The sequence below is a fragment of the Micropterus salmoides genome, unplaced genomic scaffold, assembly GCF_014851395.1.
Source record: "Micropterus salmoides isolate LMB-PRFRI ecotype aquatic unplaced genomic scaffold, ASM1485139v1 Ms_hic_scaffold_15, whole genome shotgun sequence".
Lineage (NCBI taxonomy): Eukaryota > Metazoa > Chordata > Actinopteri > Centrarchiformes > Centrarchidae > Micropterus > Micropterus salmoides.
The window spans coordinates 18,225,853-18,248,590 of NW_024040596.1; the positions used below are offsets into that span (position 1 = coordinate 18,225,853).

General features: G+C 39.8%; 1 protein-coding gene across 3 annotated transcripts in view; it reads left to right on the top strand.

Moving 5' to 3' along the window:
- Nucleotides 1–22,738, top strand: part of sytl5 (synaptotagmin-like 5) — a 48,763-nt gene that overhangs the window by 7,425 nt on the left and 18,600 nt on the right. For all 3 annotated transcript variants that reach the window (XM_038720764.1, XM_038720763.1, XM_038720765.1), the window contains exons 2-5: nucleotides 17,402–17,742; nucleotides 17,834–18,049; nucleotides 20,123–20,235; nucleotides 20,385–20,502. In XM_038720764.1, the coding sequence (XP_038576692.1) occupies nucleotides 17,624–17,742; nucleotides 17,834–18,049; nucleotides 20,123–20,235; nucleotides 20,385–20,502 (566 nt within the window). In that variant the 5' untranslated portion in view covers nucleotides 17,402–17,623. The remainder of the gene's footprint in view (nucleotides 1–17,401; nucleotides 17,743–17,833; nucleotides 18,050–20,122; nucleotides 20,236–20,384; nucleotides 20,503–22,738) is intronic.

A 22,738-nucleotide genomic window follows, 5' to 3' on the forward strand; every position in this document is an offset into this window, starting at 1 on the left:
TTTTCTGTATCAGGTCAAGTGCTCTTTTTATTGCAAGGTAGAAGGTCACCCACTTCATGATGTCATTGTAGGTGGAGACCTACGGGTGTATGACTAAAATGTAGTGCACATTTTAATCACATAATCTGGAGCATTAATCATTGGTTTCAGTAAGTCGACCTCACCCATATTTGTTGTAAAGAGCAAAGTCCATATTGAAATGTCTCTATTCACTGTTAGTTCATATCACTGAGACACTGAAGTTATGTATTTGCTTTTATCTGTCTGTCTGTTCTGCCATATTGGAAGGTGGACTGAAAAACCGGCCATAATATAAAGATGATGGAAGAGCAATATTGTTTAAATATGAGGATAACAGCCCACATTTTTGACTGTCTCTCCTGGAAGTCATTCATAGTTTTGCATTCAGTTGTTCACATAAGCATCTGTGAACGTTAAACAGATACAGCTGTTTTGTCCCCTAGCCAGGATTTTCCTTGCATGTGTGGGATGCTGAGAGCACACATGTGTTTTTTTGTTTTACAAGTGCTGTATTTAAATGAATGTCATGACCAGATGAAACTCACTCATCACCACTTCCCTCACCAAATAAACTCCCCTGAAATGTGAAACTAGAGATCAAAACGCCTGGCTACTGTCACTGTCAGTGTGGGAAAAGGCTGACAAGTGAATCCTTCTACTTGCTTCTCTGACTTGATTCTGTAGATGCATTCTTTTAAACACATCAATCCAGGAGCAGTGGTGAAGGAAGTATTCAGATGCTTCACTTAAGTACTAAAACCGTGCTGTACATTACAAGTAAAAATCCTGCATTTACGGATTAAAAGTATCTAAAAACGTGGAAAATGTAGTTAAAGCAATAAAAGTGAAAGTACTCATGCAGAAAAATGGCCCCTGTGAGTGTTATACTATTATTATTTACTTACTATACTACATTAGATTATTATTACTCATGCATTTGTGTAAAAGCTGCATTTTACTGTTGTAGTAATACTATTATAACAAAACATATTTTATGAGCTCCTCATGTCTTTGTTATGCAATTTGTAAAGTAACTAGTAACTACAGCAGTTGGATAGTTTTAGTGAAGTAAAAGGAACAATATTTCCCTCTGAAATGTGATGTAGAATTGAAAGTGGCATGAAAAGAAATGACTCAAGGAAAGTACAAATGCCTCAAATTTGTACTTAAATACAGTTATATATTCATCGATCGGTCCTGGAGGCTCAGCCTCTGCATACAGCATCTGTCCTCCAAACACTGAATCTCATTGTGCATCTGTCTCCTCGATGTTCCAGCTATGCTAAGGATCCAGGATACAGTTTAAACAGGCACAAGGCTAATCTTTAAAAAAAATCCTAATCTGTTAGCATCCACTCATCTTTAAATCACACATGCTATTCAGTTGTTACACTCCGAACACACACACAGGCATTTTCAGAGGATTTCCATCTTTCCATTAGCCTGTAGTGAAAGCAGCGGTTAAGCAGCAATGAGTGCTATGAAATATTCAGCCATGTTGGCGAAAGGAGAGGGAGAGGTTTATAACCTGATTGTCTCTTTCTCTCCCTGTGAAGAAGCAGCAGAGGCCACGGCTAAAACTGGGTTAATGAGATCCAGTCTCACTCTAAAAAGCCTCTCATCTCTTGTTCTTTAAGTGCTCATAGTAACAACACGGAAATCTTCAACACATGTGGCTGAAAAACAAAAGGGGGTTTGCTGTGCAAAGTGTTTCTAAAAGGTGCACCTCCATCTTGGGTTTATCTGTGAATAATCTCTGACAGAGTTCCTTAAAGATTTGACTCCCATTTCCATTCAAGGGGAACGTCTTCTGAGAGTAAAATTTATTAATTTGATTCCGTACAATTTGAGATTTCAGATACTGTGCGCTGAAAGTGTGTGTTTATCCAACAACCAGACTGCCTGCACTTGAACCGTCTCACAGTTTCTATCGTTTGCCTCAACAGTGCCAGATCTGTGGAGTAGACGGCAGACTGCGGCTTCAAATCTGGACCATTTCATGCTGGTTTCAGTTTTGGCAGAATAAATTGGCCTGTTTCACACTGCAGACATGGGGAGAGCTGACTGTACTGAAGACTGAGGGAGCGAGGGTCGTCGCTTGTCTCTGTCACCTGTCACATAGAAGTTCTTGTGTGTAATTAATCACATTAAGAAACAAACAAACTGATTTATTGAGGGTGCAGGTGGGGGCGGAGGAGGAGAGGAGGCGGGGAGTTAAAGTAGTTAAGCATTCAGAATTAGATTTGAATTATGTGGATTTTTGCTGCAGTACAAACAGAAACACGATGGCAACAAAGAGAGAATAAACGGGGTACTTCATTTGTGTCAGAGGTCTGTGTTATTTAAAGAAGATAACTTTTTACAACTTGATTTTTCTTTTCTAATGTGATCAGGTCCTTTATACAAAGAGGTAGTGATGTTATCGATGGAGCAGTTGGTTTTGGTGTCATGGACTTTATTTATGCGTGACACAGTTTACAGTAGAGAGGCTGAATCCTCTGTGGATGCTCCTTAATCATACAGTTAGAATGTAGGGATGGAAATGTGGGCAATTAGTCCACCACAATGATTCAGATGAAATATCTTGACAACTACTGACATGAAAAACTCACATGACATAAACTTTAGCACAGACTTCCAAATTCTCCACAGGCATGGCTGGAGTTAAACACTAGGGGAACACGGAACAAAAATGTTCAACAAACAAACTTTGTGTGTATATAGTTTAAATAAGAGCAAATTGATCTGACATTATATCAACTTTAATATTTAAGATGCTAAAAAGGATTTTAACCTTTATACAAGGCCTCAATAACAAATGCAGGAAGGATATCCTGATCATTTCACATGTTACTTTAGAGCACATTGCCAAAAAAAAATTATAGTTAATCCAATTATCACAAAGTATTTGTTGTAGTGGCCATCTTGCAGTTGTGAGGGCAGTTGTTGGGAAACCGACTACGCCCCTGCCCACATTCCCGTCAGCCTCAACTGTACTTTGTGTTTAGTGCTTATAAGCAAATGTTAGCATGCTAACATTAAAAACTAAGATGTAAATGCTCTGTATTTGTATAGTGCCTTTCTAGTCTTTGTGACCATCCAAAGCGCTTTCATACACCGGTGGAATAGCCACCAGGGGCAATTCGGGGTTCAGTATCAATCAGTAAGGACACTTCGACATGCACATTGAACTGCCATTTAACGGGCAACCCGCTCTATCTCCTGAACCACAGCTGCCCCACATGGTGATGGTAAACAGATGGTAAACCAGGGTAAATATTATACCTGCATTGTCATTGGGGGCATGTTATGATGCTGACATTAGCATTCAGTTCAAAACACCACTGTGACTAAATCTGAGCCACTAGGGAGCCTGTAGATTCTTATGCCAGGCAGCCACTAATCCCAACTTTAATTTTAATTTTATAATTGGGCAGAATTTAAGCTACATCGGTCGTTGTTTGATGTTTGTTTGAGGGGCGCTTGTGGCTGCAAAATCTGGAAATTGTGTTTTTGTTTGTCATCCTCCACTGGTATTAGACTTCACAGCGTAGGAAATGATCTGAGGCAGCTTTATTTTGGGTGATGCCATTTTAATGTAATAGGTTATTTTTAACATGGGTACATTTTATAACACAGCGTTAAATAATAAAGCAGTTTTCCAAAGCAGTCAAAATTTTGAATGTATTCCAGAAAATATTAACTTTATGTAACAGTGATCACAATACGAGTGCTCTGAACTTAATCTGTAACATTATGAGGAGGAGAACTATGTCTTGAGCTTTTTGTATTCTTACACGTCGAGGTTTGTTTTAAGATGTGCTGTGAGTTCCCTGTGGATGAAAAACAAAGATTTAAAGGTCAGAAGACTTAACCTGCATTCAGTCACAACTGAGCACCTGATTTAACTGTCTTGTTCCTTTCCCCTTTAGAGTCCAGATTTGCTTTTCTGTTCCTGGTAGTCTTTTATTCCAGCAGTCACACCCACACAGCAACACAACACAACCAACCAAACCAATCATCGTTTTTCCGTCCCTGGCTGTGTTGTTTGGAGGAGTGGCAGCCTTTTCCTGAGCCCACACTGCCCTTTTCTCTTAATTAGCGGGTGAACTGACACAAACAACCTATCAATGCAAGGACAATAAGCAGCGGTTAGATAAGAATTATTCAGGAGAGTTCAGTCAAGGTGAAAACGGGCGAACCGATAGTGGAAGGAGGAGTGTTTGGAGTACAAGAGAGGACAGTTGATGGGGGTGGGAGGTCTGGATAAGGTTTTTGGTGGCACTAACTCTGTTGGTTTGTTTTTCCTATTTTCCGGTCCATTGGGTCCTGCAGGAAGCTGTGGAGGCCTGCAGGCTTGATAGGTCATTACTGATGACGGCTCCACTGAAAGTTGTTATGTTACAGTGGCTGTGACACATGTGCTTCGTGGCTGTAAGGGCAGTATTTTAAATGTTAGTCATGGTTGGGCAGGAATTTCTTTAAACAATGGTGGTGGTAAAACACAGAGGCTTGTAAAAAAAATTTAACTTACTAGCTAAATGCAGAAAAAAAAGGCCCCTATAGTATATTGTTTATGCCATAGGTGGTTGAAATGGAGCTAATTTTAATAATTTTCTATACTGGTGCAAGTTTAACCTATATCAATGCATCAGAATTCATGAACTCATGACATGTTTTGCATGTAAACTCTTCGTAGGAGGTTTCAGATGCTATTAAACTATCTGACAAGCACTAAAGTTGAAGCATAGTGACGCCTTGCATCCCGGGGCGGATTGGCCATCTGGCAATTCTGGCAAATGCCAGAGGGGCATTTATTTTGGGGTGGTCCGGTCAGGTTGATAATAATATCACTTTCCCACACATAGGCTTTACTTGGGCGGGCCGCTCAGGTACATTAACAGCCGCCCAAGCATATCTGGCAACCCATTTAAGCATTAAGCAACACTGAGAGAGATGCTATCTATTACGTTATAAGACGCAGACACGTGGATATTTTACAAGCACGGACCAGGTAAAACAACAGTGAACACACTGGTGCAGTTGTAACTGGGTACAACGTTAGTTTCAGTTTCGATCATCCTCATTAAAAAGCGTCCTCTGTGCACATGCGGTTGAAAACGGAAACGTGGGTGGAAATGACGTGTGTTGTGTCATTTCGGCCTACTTTTAGCCTACTGGTGATGGAGAAAGTCAGATTCAAGTAGTCTAGTGAGTAAACTCTAAAATAAAGGTGGAGAAGTATGTAAGTAGCATTAAAAAGGTTAAATGAGAAATAACCTGAAATATAGCCTACTCTCAGTCTGTGGGAAATGCTGAATAAGTACATTGTTTTTACAGGACAACGGTAGTGTTGTGCGATATGGCAAAAAATTCATATCCCGATGTAGGTCATTTCATATCCCAATAACAATATATCCCGATATAGAAAATTTTTTGTAAATACAATGAAATATGGCATTTCCAACTGGAACTCAGGATATTTCTCTGCATTATAAAGGTGGGGTAAGTGAAAACTTAGAAGGGAGAAATCCAACACCATAACAAATAGGTTAACCTTACCATGATAGAGTAACGTTAAACAATGACACAGCAAGTTATGTAACTAATGTTAGCTAGGTTATGGATTAGCAAATTGACGCTAACGTTACTTGCTGCTGCTAAGCTATCACGAGAGGACGAGACGGTCCCAGAGTCAGCTCAGCAGCTCCAGACAGCGACACTCGCAGCTCTCCTGCTGTTACAGCTAACATCACAACAACAGCATGTCTTGGCGAACTATAAAGTAAGCTGTATATCCGTGGGCAAGTAATTTAAGGTTACCTGACTGACACGCACCTCACGGCTGCCACTGGTGGATAGTGTTGTGTGGCTCATCAGCCTTCGTCATATGGCACAGCCCTAGACGACGGTGCATCAGATGAGGTTTTATTACTTATGGCCTATGCCTAATAATAATAACAAGAAAAGAAGAAGACAAAATATAAAGCCAGCCTGGTCCTGAGATGGACAAACTCAAGTAGGTTACTTAAACACCTCATCAGAGAGAGTGAAATGTAATCTGATTGTCAGTAAAGTTACTTTTGTCAGTACAGAAAACCATAATCCTTTCTACTTCTGCCATCTAACAGACTTACTTGTTTTTATTTATGTGTATTCCAATGTTGAGAGCAGTGTGTGAGAAAACATTTTCCTGCGATGTTTACATCCTATACTGCTTTCATGAACTAGGATGTAGCTGGAATCAGTACAGTCACAGACCCCTGGTCCCGTAGTACCAGTGCCGTGAGGAAGGATGCTACTGTAGGCCTAGCAGAGACAGGGAGGAGTGTGGTAGAGGTAGGAAGAAAACAGTGACACACAAATGTTCGGTTTGTAATTAACTCTCTCTGCAGTAGAGAAAGACAGGAACTGCAGACAAACAGACAGAGAGCACACAGACTCTACAACATACTCAGATGGACAGCCATTTTTTAATTTTTAACTGTAGCCCTAGTTGTAAATTTGTTAAACGTGTGCTTTTTAAAAACTATGGAGCATTGTGTCCCTGTCACATACATTAAAAGTTACAGATCTGTTACATGTGGTTGGCCTACTGCTTATATTATTTCACCACCAGTACACAAATGTAGCCTAATTAGTGAACGTGTGTTCGTGAGTGGGGATGCGTGGTAATGTGGGCTGGTGTGGCTACAGTGCCAGGGCTGAATTTTTGTTAATCCAGCAATTGCTCCCACTTCATGCAGTACTTGTCCAGGTGTATGGAGGTGAGAAAGTAAGCAGGACTCTAGCTCTTATTTTTTTATTCTCCATGCAACAACTTCTGTCACTTTTTGTGTCTGGCGCAACACCATGAATGCTTTCAGCAGAGACTGTCAGAAAGTGTGTGCGGTGATTGTATCTCACCCCTCTCTATGACAGCTTCAACCCGGCTTTCAGTGTTATAAACACTTTTGCCTTTCAGACACATGAAATAGCTTGTCTCAAGCATACGCCAACCTTCACAAAGTTGTCTGTCTCTCCTGTGCTAACACTCATCCCCCAGTCCAAGCATGAAAATTTGTAGACAGCCAGCTTAGAGATTAGATCAAAGCATTGGCTGCTGTTCTGGTGGATCTTTCTTTCAGCAGCAATTTGACATCTCCACCCTCCCTGTGGACTCATAATCAGAGCCAGAAAGGCCAAATCTGGCGAGGACAGAATGCTAGTCAGGCTTTGACGGAGGTGAGTTATTCCAATTGGTGTCTAATGCTGCTTCATTACCTTTGAGCCAACCAAGTAATTAAGGTTTCAAATTGGATTCTGATTGGCAAACCTTGATGGGCTGTGTTTCAGCAGAGGCACTGAAGGATGAAGGGGATGAAGACTAGTGACGGGAATGTCTTCAGATAGAGCCTCGCATGATTGGCAGTGACACGGACAGTGTGGCTGACAGGTCTCTGGGCTGAGAGAGAAGGTCATTAGTGCACTGCAGTGGTTCGGATTTGTTATCTGCCCTGAGGTGTGTGTGTGTGTGTGTGTGTGTGTGAGTCAGACAGCGACAAAGGCAAGAGAAAGAGTAAGGGAGACAGAGAGAGAGGTCACCACTTAAATGAAAAGAACACACAGGAAGGGATACTTTCCACTCGGACAAACACGTCATGTATCATTGAATGTGCCGTCTCCTCCTCGCCCAAACCTATCCAACTCTTCTCGGTCTCATCCAGCACTGGACCTTTCTGTGAAGACGATGGCAACCTATTGATTTCACCTGGCTGTGAAAACAGCTCCACATCCGATCTCAGGAAGTGAATTACATGCAGGGAGATATACAGCTGAGATAGCGGGATACATCTTATTTGCTTAATTTCCTTTAAGCTGAGATAAGCGGAGCGAGCTGGAAACCATTTTGAGATACAACATCCATATGTATCTTTGTCACAATCTGCACAGCACTCGCAGCGTTGTAAAAAAGATACTGTGTGCTCACTGTAGACTCACTACTGGTAAATTTCATTGCCCCGACTCTCTGGGTTTTATGGGCAGAAATCTATCTCAAGAGCTTTGTGCTTCATCGCGGCCTCTTACTTATAAAATCAATTGAACTATATGTGCTCCGAGCATTGCTGTGCATTGGTCATCTGTCATCTGTCGTGATGTTTCCCACTGGAATTACTCCTTGAATAAAAGAGTTAGGCAATTTAGCACCCTGTCTGGCTTTAAAGTCCAGTTTGTTCTGCTGTCTTGTGTGATTCCCCCTTTCACTGAAGGCAATGGACAAGCAGGGGTTGCTTTTCTCCGAAAGAATTCATGTTCAGACATTGAAATAACCTACAGTAATTGTGCTGAGATTTATCTTTGAAAAAAAAGATTACAATCAAAAAAATAGCAGTACATCAACAAAGTAAATCTGGTAAAGGGGTGGCTGTGGCTCAGGATGTCGAAGTGTCCTTGGGCAAGATACTGAACCCTGAATTGCCCCTGGTGGCTATTCCACCAGTGTATGAATGTGAGTGAATGGTGAATGCTGTGATGTAGTGTAAAAGTGCTTTGAGTGGTCACAAAGACTAGAAAGGCGCTATACAAAAACAGAGCATTTCCATATAAATCATTATTTTCACATCAGTTAATGCATGCATGGCCTTCTGGTATATCTTTAAAGATTTTCGGTGCTTATTAAGGATGTAATACAAATGCAATACATAACTGGAAGGGCCCTCGGAGAGCACAGACCTTCACCAAGGTCTTCTATGCAACAAGTCCTTCAAGCTAAATGACAAAATAAGTTGTTTATCAATGCCTCCCAAAATTACACATATGAGGGTTTCCTGTTGCAGTCCAGGGACAGGCCTTAACTAGGTTACGCAAGTCACGTAATGTAAGTCACATGACGTTTAACACATGGTTAACATGAAACGGTCGCAGTTTGTTTAGGTTTAGGCAACAAAACTATTTGGTTAGGGCCACTAGAGGTCGCTACCATAATAAACGTAAGTACGGGTTGTAATAATGTGCTGAAAAAAAAACATAATTTTGCCATAGACTTGTTACAGTTGAATCATATCGCAAAGTTAACAGAAGTGAAAATATTTTTTGTGTGTCCGCCTTGTGATTTGGATCCGCTCCAAAAAGTTATGGATTCTGCCTTGGCCCATCCTTCACCCTTCCACCAAGTTTCATGGACATCAGGCCAGTGGATTTTCTGTCGGCACTGAAAACATAACTTCCTAATAACTAATTTCAACATTCAAGCTAAGTGATAAAATATTAAAGCTACACTAATCAATATTTATATATTAACAAATGATCAAATGACAATGTGCAATGTGAAAGCTGTCACTTGTTTCCTCAGCTCTACTGACGTTTTTAGCATCTAGTGGCTCTTTGTTCTGCTTTTTGGATCATTCTCATCAACACTGTTCGAGCAGCAGGCTGCTGTTATTTTAATAAACCCATTGTACAGTACTAGCTGGTTAACATAGTGGCGCATTTAGCAGCTGAAGAGACAGATATTTTCCTCCGCAGCTGGTAGAGAGAAAAACCAGAGCTAAAAGAGAGAGAATATAGGACATACATTCATCAGGTGAACAGAAACACGACTCCAAATAATACTAATGGTTCTGCATGTCCGCTGGATGAAACATCTGTTTGCTGACATGTTCGCCATATCAACTTAACATAACACATCATTTAATGCAAGTTTAACCAAATAAAATAAGATTTTAACAGTCAAAACATATTTCTATTTACATGTGTTCTCTATTTGTTCATCACTAACACAATGTTTAGATAGAAAAGGCCTGTGACTTGCAGCAGCCGTGACAGATTGATGGTAGAAATGGGTAAGATTCCCATGTTTTCAACTTGCAAGCGTTCAAGTCATCAGACAACTGTAATGGCCAAAAATAATGTGTAGTGACAATGGAACTTACTTCCTCTCTATGAACAGCAATGGAGCAGTAATGAGAAAAAGCTTCATCGGATTTTGGCTACACGGACTCGTTGGTAGGATCAGTTCATCTTGGCATGCGCACAGATGTTGGGAGGTGATTAAATAGATGAGGAATGATACAGTGCCTAGACCTTTCAGTACTTGTTTAAGCAAAACATACCAAAACGGAGATGCAGTATCAGTATACTTTATGCTCTATTCTCTAGTTTGTGCACCATGTCACCGATGTAAGCAGCTGTGAAGTGTGTCATTATTGAATTTTGTTGATAAATAATTAATGTTTTCTACACTTAATGTGTGTGTGTGGACCACATTAAAGCATATTAAAGTGATGGCTGTCGCTGCAGCCTGCAGAAGAAGATCTCTGGCAGAGGTGAAGTGACCTGCTGTTTAATGGTCACCAGAGACGCTCTCTGCCACTCATCATCACTGTCTACTGCCATCTGTGTCATGTTAATGATTCAGGAGGAAGACGTGCAGCATCCTGTGAATTACCACAGGGAGATCTACGGGATATACATTAAAACAAAAGAGCAGAGCTGAGCCTTAAGTGCATTAATGATTGGAGGTCTCATCGACTTTCAACCTAAAGAAAATCATCTAGACAGAAAAAGGGTTAACAGACTTGTGCATCTGTCTGTTACATTGACCTGGCACGTTGTATAATTTATTAATGGTCTGTACATGCTGCTCTTCACACTGTAGTCACCTCTGTCAACATTATGTGGAAGAGTACATGCTAGAAAATTAAGCGCCTGGGGAAATTATGTGGCAAAACTTCAGCCTCCCAGAGATTAAGAATCTGCTGATACAAGGTGAAGGGGCTATTGTACGGTTTATTTACTTTCTTTGAGGCAAAAAAAGATCTTTGGAGTCAAAGATGCTCCTTGCTGAAATAACGGGGCTAAAACTGATGTAGAAGCTGGATGAATTTTCAGTTTGGAGAGGACGGGGGCGTGACCCACATTTCTGCAGAAATACAGCTCACACCATATAATGTTCTCTCGACCTCATTCATCCCACTTTGACTCTATCGCAGAAAGGTTTTGTAACCGCATTTACGCAGAGTGAAATGTGTGTGTGATACATTCAAAGCTTCTGCACCGGTTTGATTATTGCTGCCCTGCTATTGAGATCCTACTGAAGTTCAGAAGTGAACAAGAGGGAGAAATATGAGCTGAGCAGAACACGTTGAAAGAGAAAGTGATGTCAGGGGGAAAATGCACAGTTGTATGTATGAGTACTACAGCAAAATTCATCAGTTTGTCCTTTAGGTATACCTGCTTAACCTTTAGAGGGGAGGTGAGAGGCTGACAGGACAGGTCGCCAGACAATCACAGGGCCGACATGGGGTATAAGCCTCATTTATACTGCATGGTAAAGCTCGGCTCAACTTGCTTTGTTACCAGGTACTTTTCTCAATTTCATTTTCCAGTGCAGATAGTACCCTCTTAATGTAGGAGAGATTCTTAAGTCATTATCATAGTGATGAAACTGCTGTGACATCTTTACCTCAACACAAACACAGGGACAGGCAGATATCAAAGGGATGGTGACCAAAATCTGGGTTGAGCAAATGACATCAGTTCTGAGTCAGTTGACTGACTTCATGACTCTTTTCTGTTTGTGCTACTGTTACACCACGTTTTTAGTGTAGCAATGGCAATAAGATCCTCAAAAATAGGGAGCATTTTGAAATCAAAGTATTCCCGTCATATCGAACACATACCGGACGTATCCTCTTAAAGCCCACCGGGTCACCTGCTTGAGCTAGTTGTGTGCTGCTTAGAGCGTGCATACAAATAGTCAAGGTGAACATGCTACACATCATTACATTGGTTAAATTCTCCACAATTCAGTCATTCAGTTCATTTTATAGAAGCCATGAGCATCAAAGTATAATTCATTCAGATGTAATAATGTTTGGTAAACAAGATATATGAAGAAAAACTGGTGACTCCCTCAATTTTGTGTCACTTCCTCGAATATTTATATTTTTTTAGTACGTAAGCATCCACCAATCAAAAGAATTGAACGTTTTTCAGTCTCAATCTCTTAATTGTTTATTTTGAGTAATTAGTTAGTACATCGTTAAATGAAGAAGCGTTCAAATTTTTTTTTTCTGAGCACTTCTTGTTCAGAAAACTGATTTGCTGATGAAGATCATGTGATGTCATAAAAAGCTCAGCATATAATATATAGATTATCTACTAAATGGACCTATTTTTTTTTATGAGTTTAATAATCTTTGTGTGGGATTTTGCATCAATTTGCCACACTGTGGTAAATATAAATAAATAAATATTGAAAAGTATTGTTTATGATATCATCTATATTGCCCAGCCTTCAGTCTATCTTAAATGACTTTGTTGTGCTGAATCTAGTTTATGATGGATGTTTCCCACCCATCATCTCCTATGTATGGAGAAAATGTTTCTCCTATTTTCTTAACACCAGAATAACATTTGGGAATGAAGAATGAAACAGAGAGAGGTATGAATGTGGGTGGGTACTGTAACTTAATTTTCAAGTAACCAAATCATATTTGCAAAGATTTTGAGTTTTTGAGCGCAGATTTCCAGTTAGCAGCATATTACATCTTTAAAACGATCACTGCTTTTACTTGCATCATATTGTATTATATTATGATTGCAAGGCAACAGAAACAGTAAACACCTGGAGAGGACAGGACCCAAATGTTTGTTTTTTAAATCACAGGAGTACTGATGAGCAAAACAATTTGGCTGGAGGGGGAAACTTTCTAATGTTATGTTGAGATGCTGAAGTAAACTGTAATAATGTAAAAGCCTTAAAATGATGAGGTATAGAGGTGTTAATTACCGCTGTGAATGAGAGTAAAGTGTATATATATATATATATATATTATAAACAAATAGCTCTAAGCTCGAATCCCTTTGGTTAGTACTGGATATATAAATCTTTAAAAATGTGTATAAATGTAGTTTTTTTAAAGGCTCAGTAACTTCCTTAAGCAGCTGGGCACTGCATTTTTTAGTAAAAGTAAGTAAACTGAGATTTTATTTTATTTATTTAACCTTTATTTAACATATTACATTGACACACATATGACAATACAATACGTTAAACCTTCTTCCAAGACAGCTATACATACACTTAAAGAATCCAGCCTATGGGAAACATCTACTGTCCAGAGTGTTGAACTCCCTAAGTGCTTCTATAACTGGAGAATCATTTGTAAGGAGTTCCTTGTTGAGTGTGCACAATATGAAAAAGCAGTATTTCCTAAGTTTTAAAAGCAGTATTTCCTAAGTTTTAAAAGCAGTAGCCTGCTAGACCATGTTTGGTAACTACTGACCGCAAAGTTAAGGAGGCTACAAGTAACTGGGTAATATGCAGAGGATTGTCTTTTAGATAAAACACACAAATGTAACTGCCTATGTGTAGCTAGAGAAGGCCATTCAACCATTTTGTATTAACCACAATGATGAGTGGACGATCTGGTACGTGTGATAAAGCGCAATGCTGCATGTTAGGCAGAATATAGTTTTCCTAGTAGAGATGATGCCCCATGCGTGTACAACAGATCCACATAGTCAATCACAGATAAAAAGTTGGCTTAAACAAGTTTCTTTTTAGCTTCAGAGGGGAAACAGGACTTGTGAAAATAAAAAGCTTGTTTGGCCTGAGTTTCTTTAAAAACATATCTACAGTATTTGTACATGTGTGTGAAAGCTAACTTATCGTCCATCCAAATACCAAGATACTTATAGTGTGACAAGGCCAAGATTATCTCAAATCTGAGAGTGAGCTCTGTGATGAGATAGAGGTAATGAAGGACTGAAGCTGTTCGGAAGGCTTCATGAGACCTCGGTTTATAACTTCAAAGTCATTTTTGTGTTCCTCTGTCCACCCGCTGAATGTTCAGTAATGACTGTTTATTATGTTTATTCCATGTTCATTTCTCATCCATGTCTACTTTGCTTTTCTGCCAACTGGAGGCCAGCTGCTCCCGGCACACCTGTGGTCTTTAATTGGCAGATTGATTCTGCTGTCTGTAAGCCCGGCCACCTGCAGGAAACACCAGACTTATTGGTGGTAAAATGTCACAGAGTTACAAAACACCAAGCAGACCACAATGTTGCCTTGTGGCCAGATGTCCCCGGTAGAACACAGACTCAGTGACAAATTATCCATTATATGTTTGAACCACATGAATTGTGAATGGTGGAAAAGATAAAGACCTTCCCCACACTATACTGAGAAGGCAATGAGTCACAGTGCTTTCCTTGGAGCCACGTTATTAGTGTTGAGCTGAGAAGTAAGTGCATTTCCTCTACTCATGTTCACCCAGGACAGAGAGAGCGGCAGCAGGAATGTGTGCTGTGTGTACTCAGGGAGGGCTGCGTCAGGACACCACGCCTACTGCAGCACACAGTTCAAACTCTGAGACAGTGTTTTGTTCTCACAGAATGACTATAATATGATAGAGGCTCAGATAAATATTAGTTTGGCCTTGTTGACCAAATATTTGTCATGTGTGCTCTGTACGTCAAGAGCATCATATAACATAGTTGCTTGGCTGCCTCAATTCTCTGTGTTGTTATAATCGGCATTTTGGCATTCTTGCTTTACATGCACTCAGTTATGAGTTTTTAGGCACACCTAGCTAAAACTAACACAGTCTAATAAAATAGTCCTGCAATAAAGTCTACAGGAAGATTATATTTTTTTATAGTCTTTATGGTGTTTTTTTTTTTTTTTGAGGTTGCATTTGTGCTAATGGATGCCCAGATAGCAAGGTAATGTTGATTCAGTGTTGGTCTGCTATCTGGGTGGTTTGCCATGAATTTGAAACAGACATTCATGATCCCCAGAGGATGTCCCCTGCTGACTTTGGTAATCCTCTGACATTTCATCTAGCACTACCAACAGGTCAAAGCTGACACATATTCTGTTAAAGTTGTAAACATGTATGGATGGATTTGCACCAAATTTTATTCTAGCGCCACACTGAAATTGACATTTGTGGTTTTGAGTGAAATGTTGACAACTATTGGATGGATTGCCATGAAATTTGGTACAGACAACCATGTTGACCACAGGATGAATTGTAATGACTTTGACATTTTGTTTAGTGCCTACATGTCTGTATTCAGCAGTTTGAATCTTTTAAATGCAAAGGTATCTGTAAATCATCATTATTTCAGCTATTAAATCCCCACCTCACATCTTAAAGGTGAATAAAAATCTCTTCTTTGGCTACTATGCACCTGCAGTTCAGCTTAAAATGCTATAATCACTGATGTCATGATGTGCCTTTGGAAACAAATGAAGCTGAGATGATGTCTCTCAGTTCATTAGTGCTAATTCATGTAAAGTGAAGGGATGGGGCGAGAGAAGAAAGACTGAGGATGAAAGAGACGGTAATGAATAAGGACTGAAGGAGGCTTGTGTGGGCTTATGCAGATCCCTCCACTCCATTCAATTTTTATTTCCCAACTTAATTTTCACAACCACTGACAGAATTTTGTTCCTCTCCTAGTTTCTGATCTTCATCCTTGGTTTTATTGACAGGGTGGAAAGCAATTTTTGTGCAAATCAGGTTATTCACTTGCAGTTTACTTGATCAGGCACTGCAGTTGGATAGAGAATATTGTCTCTGTGTGTGTGTTCATGTAGAGCATTCAAATCAGAGTAGCAATAACATCAGAGGAAATCATATCCACTTAGCATTTCGACAGCACAGCTAGGTGTCACAATTCCACTGCTTGACATTGTTCCCTGTGGACCATTTATCATAATCAAGGTGGTCATGTCTCATGTGGCAGAGCCATTAATCGTAGGGTTGGGGGTTCAATCCCTGGCTCCTCCTGTCATAGTAAGTTTTTTAGCAGCAGAGTCTACAGCCATGCTAGCTCTGTGAGGCACATTAGTGCTTTGAGCTAAATGCTAATGTCAGCGTGTAACATGCTAACATACTGATATTTAGCAGGAAATGTTTACAATGTTCGTGTTAACACACTGAACTAATTCGCTAATTAGCACTAAACACATATTACACCTTAGCCTGATGGGATTGTAAGTAGTTCACCAAGGATTGCATCATAAACTAAAGCAAGGGCGTCACTTTGTGTTGAAAAGTGATCTTCAGCATATGCAATTTTAGGAAATATAACGGGGGACCAGTATGAGGTCAGAGTTACTACAGGTCGGAAAAAATATTGCATAACAGCACATCAAAAGGGCATAGTGTAGGCTAAAGAGGCGACAGTCCGGAAATACTCATAAAAGTCATCCATCACATCCACACCTGTAACACCATGTCAATCGAACAACGCCAAAACCACATCTACTGTACAGAAAGCACCAGTGCATGTGTTCAGTTTATCCAAAATCACTGCCCTAAAATATGACAAAATAGAAAAGACTTAAGGAATAACGTTAACAAAGTTAGCTAAAGATAATAAATCAACCCTATGTTTAAATAGATGCTGCATACCCTTTTAATATTAGAGAAAAAGATGTCAAAAACCTGACTCAACTGTGTTGCTGTTTGTCATGTTCACATGGAGAGAACACAAAACTTGGACAAGAAGAAACTGTTAAGAATTTGTTAAAGTTGCTGATTGGCGCATGAACATTTTGGGTGATTTTAGAATCAGTAGGGTTTTTTTTGTTTAAGTTACTTTTTTTGGACAATGCATATTTGTTTCTTCTATATTTTAATTTTTCTTAATTTGCAAATAAACCTTTCTGTTTCAAATATTTTCATTTCTTGGTGCAAGCTACTTTTCAGAACATTTCTAACAATTTGTACTTTTAAAAAGTGATGGGGGCAAAATCAGCCATTTCAAATAGTGGTGGGGACATATCCCCAGCATCCCAAGTGTAAACGACACCTATGAACTAAAGTGTTAGACAAATTTAAATTATGAGTTGATGATGCCTCTAGATGAAAAGTTAAGGGCTAACCAGAATTATTGCAATTCATCATCTGGACACCATGAATATCTGTACCACATTGTATGGCAATCCATCAAACAGTTGTTGAGCTATTTTGGTCTGGACCAAAGTGGTGGACTGACAGACTGACTTGGGATGACATCTTTGTACAAAAGCCTCTGCCCAATGAATATTGTGTGGCTGTGTGGATTGGCATGCAGGTGTGCAGAAAATTAGTCTTGTCATGAATTTAAGGGAAAGATGGAGCTTTGCTAATAGAAGCTGAGAAATGTGAGTCTTGTGCACTGAATGTCAGGCTTGGAGCCTAATTGGAAGGTTGTTACGGTGCTGTGGAGCTCTCAAATGCTTCCCCTTGTAATCCTAAAAATCATTGTTTTATTTTAATTAATGCATTCTACACTGGCACGTTAACCAGGGCTTTAACAGCCAACCCTATTTTTTCTAGGTCATTAATGTCAGCCATATTTTACTGACCTTCCCTTGTGTCTGTTTGACCTCGTCTAGGTTTCCTGAGAGTGGTCACCTCTTGCCAGCTTTCACTAGAAACAGAAGATTAGAGGAGGAAACGCTGGAGGGACACCAGGAAGTTCAGACTATGCCAGGGCTAAAAGAACACCAACCCATTCAGAAAGAGGAGCACTTTGCAGCGTAATGTAGTTCTTTATGACTTCCTCCATGCAACATTGCTTGGCTGATTTCATTGGCTGACTATAGACTGAGGGACCAATGGAGCAGGACGGGGAGGATCTGAACCTCTCCTTTCTACTGGAACATGAAAGAGATATGATCCTGAAGGTGCTGCAGAAAGATGAGAAATTAAGGAAACGAGAGGAGAAGAGGATACGGTGAGGACTTCAGTTTCACCTTTTGTACTCGCTCCATCTCGCTCAGAGTATTCTTAATATCCCTTCATGTTCTCCTCTTTCTGTGCAATAGGAAGCTAAAGAATGAGCTGCTGGAGATCAAACGAAAAGGTTCCCGTCGGCCCCAGGAGCTGGGGGAACGACAGTGCGCTCGCTGCCTGAAGACTTTGGGCCTGATCTTCGACCGAGGAGATCTCTGCAAGGAGTGTCAGCTGCGCGTCTGCAGCGACTGCCGCGTGAAAGCTCCCAACACACACCAGTGGAAGTGTAATGTTTGTGCCAAGATCTCGTAAGTGTGATGCCTGGTTTGGCTTAGATGGTTAATGACACCACGCATGTCTCCATTTGTCTGTGGGAGCCTCAGGTGTTTCAGTGCTGTGATCTTCTACAAGGCTTAAAAAAATAATCCACCCAAACACGAAACACTAAAGCATTAAAAACCTGTTTCGTCACAGCAGGGAAAGCACAGGTGATTGATAACATTAAAAACCACAGCATCCCATTTATGTGAGCTGGTTCCAAGGTGCTGGTATTTTTCATGCTGGCTCACTGTCATGGCTTACTGGGACTGAGCCATCACCTGTGCTTTTCCTGCTACACAACAAACATTATGACTATTGAGCAGTTTATGAAAATTATTTGGGCTTAGCGACTGATGGGACCAAGCTGGACTGGGTCTGTTCCAGTGTCGGTCAGCTGGTGTTGACATTCAGCAGACAAGATAAAATAGTGTTTTATAAGTGTAAAGAGCCTTCAGTCATTCGCATAAAGATTTTTAAAAACATGTGTAGTGTCCGATAATGTCACTTGTGTGTCGCCTGAGGGAGACATGCAGGTAAATAAACAGTTTTCCCTGAAGTTAGCCCTGTTTACAAAGCTCACTGACCTCTAGTTTCCTCTGTAGGCTGTAGACTCCAACGTCCCTCTCTATCCAGAATCTCACCCAAACTCTGAGCCTTTTTTCTCCTTTTTTTTGGCCTCTTCTGCAGAAACTTCACTGAATATAAACAGTGCAAGCTGCTGGTTCCCGTACGTATTTGTTTTGGTATAATAACACTCAACAGTTGGCGGTCTGGTGGAATTTGCCGTGTTTAGTTGTATAGCAGCCGTTGTTACTGACCAGTCGTCTGTTGTGTTGTCTAGTGCAATTTACTCAGTCGGTTTATGCTTCTTCTAGACCAAAATCTGTTCAAGTTCGTGGAAACAATCTTTATTTGTGGTTTGTCCAGCCTTTGTAGGTTTTAGCTAGTGTTCAGGTTTGTCAAGTTTTAGCTGCTACATCATCACTGCATTTTAATATGTTGATTTAGATGTTTATTCTTCCATTTTGATACATTTAAAACATAATACTAAAATGTAGTTAATGTAAATGTCAACTTGTTTGTGTAAAGAAGTGTTATTAGAAATATTAAGAAAGACAAATCTTGCTGGAGCCTTGGCCTGCCCTCAAGGCATGGTTTATATATCGAAGACAAAGAAGTTATGTGAGATATTTATAGCCCTGCTACAATTTAACTATTTGGAAGCAATGAAATTCTTACTAGGAAACATCAGGGTTTGGTGTCTGTTCTTCAGAATCCACTTAGCGGGGGGGGGTTTCTTCTATCACTTTGCACAAAGTATTAGGAGTGATATCAAGTTCTCCATCACCGTCGCCTGAATAATCACACTGTGGCCACAAGATGTTGTTTTCGAATAAGTGTAAGAAAGTGTTCTCAACTCTTGCTCTCTCCACCTACACATGTAGCCCACAGCTAAAGTTGTCATGCAGAAAATCACCGACTGAAACACAAGCAGAAAAATCGGAATGAGAAAAAGTGCAGGTTGCACAAATCACTTTTCATCCCGGATATCTGCAGGTCTTTAAAAGTCTTTAAACATATGTTTAGAGTTTCCCTAAAATGCCATAGTAGTTATTAAAATGTGTTAAATTTCATTTATATTTACTGGAATATTTTTGTGTATATTCATATTATTATTTTTAATATTTTTTTGAAATGTTTTGTGTGATTACAGCAAACACTGTAATCCCCCAGTATCCATCCGTTCATTATGTTTAATGATCAATATTATCAGGATTTGTTATATCTTGAAGGTACTGATAATAATGTGATGTCATTACCTTCATGGACATGGTAAATAACTATATGCCTTATCATCCCTACTGGTTTTCATTGATATCTTTCATATGAGTATGTGATATAAAACAGGCCTTAATTTTAACTTTATGAAGCCTGCCAAAACCCTGTCATCACAAAATAACTCACTGGTTCTTGATGGATAGAGTTTGGGTGGATTTTTTTTAAACACTTGATGAATGTTGAAACATTGTAATCCAAGTAAAATGCAGATGTGTTTGCAGGGAGCTGAAGGTGGTAACAGGAGAGTGGTTTCTGGAGGAGCGGTCCAAGCGCTTTGAGCAGGGAGTGCCGAGCAGTGACGTGATCAAACAGACAATCATGAGTAGCCCCCCCAGTGAGTTTCACCCCTAATGTTCTGAAATCTTTAAAGCTGTTTAAAGCCAGACCAAAAAGAGTCCGGAAATAATATGTTTGGTGGTGAAGTAGTGTAGGAAATACGCTGATTTTATTATTTGATTCTTGATTTCTTTTTTTTATCACAAGCCACGGCAAAAAAGTCTACAGAAAACCTGTCAGCACCTTCTCAATTAGAGAACCCAGACACCCCAAGATCCAAAAGAAGTCCACTACTAATAGCTGTGGATGGTGCCAGGAGGAAAGGGTAAGTAGTGGAAGAGTACAAAACAGCTTAATTAACATTGCAAACACATACGTATTCTGAATAGGGTTTACTCAGTGAATTACAACATGAAAACATGAAACATGCAAAATATGCACTAGAAAAAACTGCATTAGAAAACAACAAGTGGATGCTCATTTGATTTTTCAGAGGACCTGAATGCATTTTAAAATACATTTCTTAAAATAACAGCAGTAATTAGATTGTGCCGGCTAGTATCACTCCTTATCTTGGCTGCACTTGAATGGTTCCTGAAGACATCGCAGTGATTCGGACAAAGAAGCCATACCAGCTCTGTTATAATATATCTATGAGGGCTGCTCTGTCAACAAAAATGAACTACTTTCATTTCAAAATCACAGTAAGAGATCAGAGCGGTGGCTTCTAAAGAGTGTCTGCATTCACATCTTCCAAATACAATTTACAAAATACATGTTAAAGATTTTTGTTGATCATGTATCTTGTTAGCAGTAAAGTTTAATATAAAAAAAGTGCTACTGCATCTTATAAACAATTTCATGTAAAAGTTAAATGTTTTAATGTGCATATGAATCTACATCTGCATCAGAATTCACAAACAGTAGTAATAGAGAGTCATGGGATTTATATTGTCATGTTACGTCAAGCAGGGAGGAGGTAAAGCAGGGATTCGGACGCAGGTTATACACAAGGCAGAGCAGTCTTTGGTGTTTATTAATAAATAAATGACGGGTAAACAGCCTTACGCTGTGAAGAAGCAGGCAAGTGTAAAAAACACTCCAAACGCTCCAAAAAGGCACAAGCAAAAATCCAAATACCAGAAATCCAAAGTAAATCCACATTCAGGCATAAAATATAAATTTATAATACATAAATGTACAAGAGGGAGGTGATTAAGGTTGGAGCAAATAATCAAACAAGCGAGAAAACACAAGAGCAAGAAGTGAGGTGGACAGAAACGAGAGGAGAGATAAGTAACAAAATAAAACAGGAAACACGGAAATGAATGAATAAATTTTGACGTAATTATTAAGTAATTATTGTAGTAAAAAACAAATGGAAACAAAGTTTTAAATTGTTATTTCAACATTAAAAACTTTGGAAGCAAGACTAAAATCTACAGCCATGCTAGAAGCTCTGTGAGGCAGTACTGTATTTAAAGATGGCTAATATGACAGCTCCCAAAAAGTGAAGCCAAAACATCTTGATCGCTGCTGTTAGTGGATGGTGGCAACTATATCTAGCTGCAGCCTGCAGACCTGAGCAGACGTGACGTAAGTTGAACTTCCAAGTATGGTTTGTCCCAGAAGACACTACGCACAAAACGTGTTGACGTTAATCTCGGCCCACATACAGTATATTCTAATGAAAAGCGGATTTTTTTCTGTAGAGGCCAACAACAGAACTTTAAATACACTTCTGAGAAGTTTTGAGGCGAGAAATCAACTGTGGAGATTGTGAATATCGGCAGTTTTTTGAAGGCGAATCGAAAATGTCGGAGTTGAGAAGCTCCACAGGTGCCGTCGGGTGTCAGTATTAAATAGCTGCTGTAACCTACCGGAGCCTGCACAGCAATGGAGGTTAACCCTATCTGCTAGCACGTCAGCCTTGAGGCCCATGTGCGCAGCTGTAGGGTTAACCGGTTGACATGCATACAATCAGTAACTTAGGTTTAGGCACACACACTGTGATGGTTAGGGTAAAGGTAACATGCTTCGCGAGGCTGTCTAGAATAGTTAGCTAGCTAGCTTGCTGGCGGCCGGTCAGCTCCCCCAGGTCCAGTCACACAGACCACTGCAGCCAACGCAGCAGACATGTCCACGGTGTGTACGATACTGTTAATGTTTGGTCGTACCGCTGTTATTCTATCATTAAATTCTGAGTAATGTTGTAAAGTTTTAACCCTAAATCAAGATACTTCTGGCTCATGATGTACAGAACATTCTTGGCTTGTGAAACTCAAAATCACTTTGAAACAAACAAAAAAAACAACAACAGTGGTATGAATTGAAACACTGCTTTATTATTATCATCATTATTATAAATAAATATTTGCAGAAATTAAAGTATTAGTATCCTGTACAATATAATTATAGTATAGTGGGGCCGAGCGGCCGAGATAAATGTCATAACGTTTTGTGTGCGGTGGCTTCTGGGAAGAACCTTCTGCGGGCTGCTACCCTTCTCAGTGGTGGGGGGGGTTCAAGTTATGATTGACAGTGATGACGGTGAAATTGTG